Below are 6,000 nucleotides of genomic sequence, written 5' to 3' on the forward strand. Positions count from 1 at the left end.
GATATTTTTTACCTAGGCTCTAGAATTAAGTCATTTCTTACTATTCATGTATGCTATTCGTATATTAGAAAAGATGCTTTCTCAATAAAAATTTTAAAAAGAAAAAGGTTTGGTTATATCGCTCTCTCAATCATATAATTTTCATTTGATTTTAATGTTGTGTTTGACAATGTATTCAAACTTGGCTCGTGCATATAAAATTAAATTAAATAAATTAGTTAACTTAAAGATTTGAGAGATTATTTAGATATGATTCGCATTGATATTCCGTGCGCATTTAGCCCTCTAAATTAGCGTTCGATTTCCAGCTTTATTATTTATCTTTTAATAAAATATGGGTTATCTGAGATTTTCATTTATATAAAATATTCGAGAAACACTCCCGTAAAATTACAAGCAGGGGAAAAAGCTGTGGCACACATAGGTATAAGAAAGATAAAAATATTTCACAGTCGATCACGAGTAACGCCAATACTTTCTCCGAATTTAATTTAATTTCGCCTTATAATTAACATGTAAAATAGCTTAAGAATGACAAAAGAAATATTAAGATATTAAGAGATAAGTATCTTTAAAATACGATGATCTCTCTCGTATTCTCTTTCTAGTAGTGCTGTCAATATCTGAGTATCCGGATATTTTTAGGTATCTGAATTTACGGAATATACGATTATTTCGAATATTCACGAATTTGGGAAATGGATAAGATAAATATAATCGCGTATCCGGGTGTAGGGATAAAAAAGCCGGTTTATACCGATAGCACTAGCTTCTAGGACGTGCGCCGTAAAATCTTAATCACACGGCCGTCTGAGACCATTCGTTCTCTTGTCACTGTCACCCTAAACATTCTCGACACTTGCTCGATCCCCGGCTGAGACACCGCGCGCATGCAACTATCACTCGCTGCCGCCGTTTCCGTTATCTCCGGTCAAGGTCCACCGAGAGATCACCACCTTAATCCTCGGGCTCGTTGTTCCGCTTGATATCCGCGAAAAGTATCCGACGGCCGATCGGGCGGCGGAAAAATTCCGCGTCGCGGTTTCGTGCGGCTCGGTTACACGCAGCCCTCCTCGAGCCCTGCGCGAGTTTGTCGAGGGCGTGACTGCACGAGCGACTGGGACGCGATCATTGGCAAGGTCGTGGGACGTACTTCAAAGCGGTCTCCGCATCGTGTTCGGATTGGTACCGTGGTACAGGCGGAGTCGCGTGCGGTCGTGCGGCCAATAGCGCGGCGCGACGAGCGGAAACCTCGTGATTTTTTGAAAGCGGCACGAACAGCGCAGCCGTCCTCGAGCAACGCGGAGCACTCCGGGCCGCGCGCGACGCCGAGCTCCCAGTGTGTTTTTACTCGGGGTTGAGTAAACTCCGGCCTGTTGTGTATCATAATACCGCGGCGTGCACACGCGGGTACTAACGGGGTTAGCGTGCGTCTCTCCGCGTAAGCGGCAACCGAGTCGCGCCGATCAACCGAATGCATCTACGCCTCTCCTACCTTTACCGCGGCGGCACCTCGCGCATACACCCGTCCGTCTTTCGTGTGTCTGAGAAGATTCCCGGGATACACGGTCAACAAAATACTACTGCGGAGCAGCACGCGTGCGGGACGCGCCGCGGATTCCATGAGCGAGAACGCGGTGTTCCTCGGGGTACCAGCTGAGCGTGATTGCACGTAGCGATTTATCGATCTGCCTCGAATAACGCCCTTGGATCGCGGCGATGCAGTGACGACAAGTGCGCGTGCTGAAAGTGCTCAAAGTGACGGATACGTGCGTGAATTTTCTCGCTCGCGAATGCAATATCCGATTGTTAAGGAGGAAGACGATTATTGATTAATGATAACATTGAACGAAGGGAAAGGTAATAAGATCCGAGGGATAAGTTACGGTTAAAGACAACGATTAATTCTATCGACGAATAATAATTTATGATTGCAAAGAAAAAATAATTGAAAACGGAAGAAAAGCAATAAAATCTACATAACGAAATGAAGTAAAAAAAATTATATAAGCAATTTTTAACGCAAGCGACATTCTTTAACATAAACGAACACATTCGTCGATGAAGAAACGATCCAGCGTTCACGAGTAATAACAACCGTCCTATTCGAAGATATTTTTTTCACAATTATTCAAAAAACATGTGTATCGTATAATTATATCTCGACAGACGCGAAGAAAAAATAGCGAGCGTTGTAAAGAGAAGAGGATTCCTAGTAAAAAAGAAAGGCTTTTTTTTTTTTTTTCCAAGACGTAATCCGCGATTCGCGATTATCCGTTGATCGTACGGAGGAAAAAGACGAGGATGCATACGCTCTTTGGCGAGCAGAATGCATACTATCGGCATGCGACGGCGGTGCCGGTGGGCATGGGTACGCCGTCGTATCCGGGGGTGGGCGCCACCCCGGGTTACTATGAACAATATCGTTACGGCGGCTACGCGACGGCCGCGGGTTATCCGGTATCGGGTATCGGTCAGCAGCACATCCATCACGCCGGTAAGGATATGGTAAAGCCACCGTACTCGTACATCGCGCTGATCGCCATGGCCATACAGAACGCGCCCGACAAGAAAATCACGCTGAACGGCATCTATCAGTTTATCATGGAACGGTTTCCGTACTATCGCGAGAATAAACAGGGCTGGCAAAATTCCATACGGCACAATCTCAGCTTAAACGAGTGTTTCATCAAGGTGCCGCGCGATGATAAAAAACCGGGCAAGGGAAGTTATTGGTCCCTCGATCCCGATAGCTACAATATGTTCGACAACGGCTCTTACTTGAGACGTCGCAGACGCTTCAAGAAGAAGGACGCGCTTAAGGAAAAAGAGGAAGCGCTCAAGCGGCAGGGTCTAGTGCCGGAGAAACGAGTGCAGGAGGATGCCAAATCCGGCGGTAGCCAGGTTGCGTTACCGCCACCGGACACGCCTACGAAGAAGCTCGGCGCTCTGGAAAACAGCACCACCAGCCTGTGCAAGCCTAAGCGGGAGCCGGTAAACGATCACAACGCCGGCACTCATTGCATGGGGGCGGCAGTCCAGGCGAGCAAATACGGCTTGCACAGCCCGATACAGGATACCAAGACGACGACGGCCGTTGCGGCGCCCGGGCAGAGCGTCATCCAGACAGCCTTAGGTCATCAGGTGCACCAGGCACATCAAGTGCACCAGGAGTCCATTCAGGATGTCTCCATGGCCGGCCTAGACCCGACCAGCTTTAGCGTGGACGCGTTGATGACCACCCGGGAGAACAGCGGTGGTCTGATGGCGCGCGACAATCAACACCACTCGCACCATCCGCATAGTCTTCAGCATCCTCATTCCATCATGAGCAGCAGGGAGTCCATGGGTAGCGGCAGCAGGGATCTGTCATCCGCATGCACCACCACGACCACCACGACCGCCGCGGTAGCGGCGATGATGGCCACCACCGGCTACGGACATACCAGCACGGTTTCCCGGGGCAACGCCTCGCCACCCGGCACAATGTACACGCCGTACTGCGCGCCGGCGGCCGCCGGATATGCCATCATGGACCACGCCGAGTACAATTCGGCGAGAAACCACGCGACCAACGCCGTAGGACACTCGCAGTGGTATCAGGACGCCGCGAGTCCCGACGCAGCGATCTACCAGGACACCCAGTCCCCGAGCTGTCAGCTTTACAGGTAAGGCAGATGATAGATTAAGCTTTTTGAACGGTTCAGATTGTTTGCCATTCCATGAAAGTTATGGTCGTTTCATAAAATGCAAAGTCTTTTACGAAGATTATCAAATAATATATATTAGTTTCTGATATGATATAATATACATGATTTAATGAATGATTATAAAGATTGTTTTTTTTTATAAAATATCAAGTAATATAATCGTGCATTAAATTCAATATACATTTCCATTTTGAATTTACTAAATACATTAATACAATATGGTTATAAATTGATATTAATTAAAATTTATCTTAAAACGACAAGGCGTATTGTAAACTAAAAGTATCAAATATTAAAAATTGAAATCCGATAAATTTTTCCTCGTCAATAAAAAAAAAAAAGAAAAGAAAAAATATATCGTTTATATAAATGTAGATATAAAAATATATAAATTATTACATCTTTCTCCATACACACACATACAAACACGTAGGAGATTGTTAGATATTTCGTCATTATGTCGATAAAATAATGGAACGATAGCTAGAAATGATTTGTACACTGGGCTAAATAATACAGTTTTAATTATAAAATTAATAAGTATTAAGTGATATTAAGAATATCTATATATGTATATAAAAAAATTACAAAAAAATTTAATATATTAATTATATATTTATTTATCATATTATATATGCTTATTAATTTACTATAATTATATTATAATATTATAACATTAATTCTCTTTCTCTTGAAAATAATTAGAATATATTATATAATATAAAATTCTCCTTTTGCTACTATAAACGACGTTATAAGAGATTGACCTTAATAATTAATTGAAATGATAATATGATTTATTCAGATGCATAAGCGCAACTTTCAGGAGTAACTTTCTCTCATGAGCAATTTCTCCGTCGTAAATAAATCGTAGCGAAAGTTTAATACATACGCGATGGTAGTGGTTTTTGTATGAAAATTTGACAAGCCACATTTCGCATCATTTTACTTAAAAGAGAGAAATTATATTTTGACATAATTTAAACATTTATATTTACTACTAGTTACTCACATAAATACACAGTTTCATATGACAAGCTTTCAATCTTCCAATATTTAATAATTCGTACACAAAAATCATAATTAATATAATTTTTATAAAATATAATACTTTTATTGCATATTTTACCAAGTTAAAAATTAACATAGAGATTATGTGTTATTCAATTTTTTTACATACGAAATTTTTTACTTGAGAAAATTTCGCGTTTTAGAATTATATCGATTGTATTAGTGAATTATTAATTTATGGTGCATCTTATAAATCTAGGATTCACAGATGAAAAAAATTTCTTACATAAATAACGGTTTGTGTGTTACAGTTGTTGATAAAAATTAATAGGTAGATAGATTATTTAAACTGATAATCACAGTATATATTTGTTGATAAAAAAAATCAATTTTTTAAATAAATTGTAGATAATAAATGAGACTAACTGAAATCTCTCGGAAAAACCTTCAAAATGTAAATTTAATCTGTCGTAGGTCCAGCCCGCCGACACCGCTTTCGACGGGCGCGGCACCGTCTCCTCCGCTGTACCACAGATATTATCAAGACTGTAACGCTGTTAACACTAGCGGCAATCTACCGATAACGTTGCATAAGTACTGAGAATATCGGAATTCAAGGTCCCATCAACGGGATCTTGAAGAACACCATGGCGATCATTACGATCCGGGTTTGGTTTACGTGAAACAAGAATGGATCCCCTCGACAGACGAACTCGCCAAGGAATGGAACTAGAAAAAGTGTCGGAGAGAAAACTGGTAAAAAAATTACGTAACCCTAGTTTCCTGCCCGTATCGAATCGTATCGCGGAAAATCGTCGTTAATATATAGGCAATTAGCTAATGCGACGATTAGCGTAATGAATTGTTGAGGATAGTTATGTGACGAGTAGCGGTTAAGCTAAAACTTCTATCGAGTTTTCTTGGTAGAAAGATACAAGAATCCACAATATTGCTTTTCTCATTTTTTTATATTGTTATTAATATTCCAACAATATTCGATTAATTCAAAACATTAATAGTCGTTTTTTTTTGTTTTTTTTTTTTAATATAATATAAGCTTATTACTAGAAAATTGAAATATTTTTTCGAAAGTGTAACGAGACTAGAAAAAGATCTTTAGTACACAATTACCCGGAAAATTTGATAATATTTCGATTCAAAGAACTCTGTATCTAAAGACCTGAATGATTAAAATCCATAGTTCCCAGAATAATATATAAAAGATACATATAAATGATGTATATAAAAAGGACCATAAATTTTAATTGGTGAATTTCCT

The 6,000-nt window shown here is 40.5% G+C and overlaps 1 protein-coding gene across 1 annotated transcript; it reads left to right on the forward strand.

The window, feature by feature from the left end:
* Positions 1–690: 690 nt before the first annotated feature.
* On the forward strand, positions 691–5,765 carry Croc (forkhead box protein crocodile). The gene is made up of 2 exons (XM_070295005.1): positions 691–3,668; positions 5,196–5,765. Exons 1-2 carry the CDS (start codon positions 2,305–2,307, stop codon positions 5,320–5,322), a joined length of 1,491 nt encoding a protein of 496 aa, XP_070151106.1. The 5' UTR covers positions 691–2,304; the 3' UTR covers positions 5,323–5,765.
* The last annotated feature ends 235 nt before the right edge of the window (positions 5,766–6,000 follow it).

This window comes from Polyergus mexicanus, unplaced genomic scaffold, assembly GCF_030449975.1.
Source record: "Polyergus mexicanus isolate NDT 795.1 unplaced genomic scaffold, iyPolMexi1.0 SCAF_4, whole genome shotgun sequence".
Lineage (NCBI taxonomy): Eukaryota > Metazoa > Arthropoda > Insecta > Hymenoptera > Formicidae > Polyergus > Polyergus mexicanus.

Bases quoted from the DNA above. Each gene is read 5' to 3' on its own strand.
- Croc (XM_070295005.1), top strand. From the start codon at position 2,305: ATGCATACGCTCTTTGGCGAGCAGAATGCATACTATCGGCATGCGACG. The intron at 3,669-5,195 runs GTAAGGCAGATG...AATCTGTCGTAG, and splicing joins CCGAGCTGTCAGCTTTACAG to GTCCAGCCCGCCGACACCGC.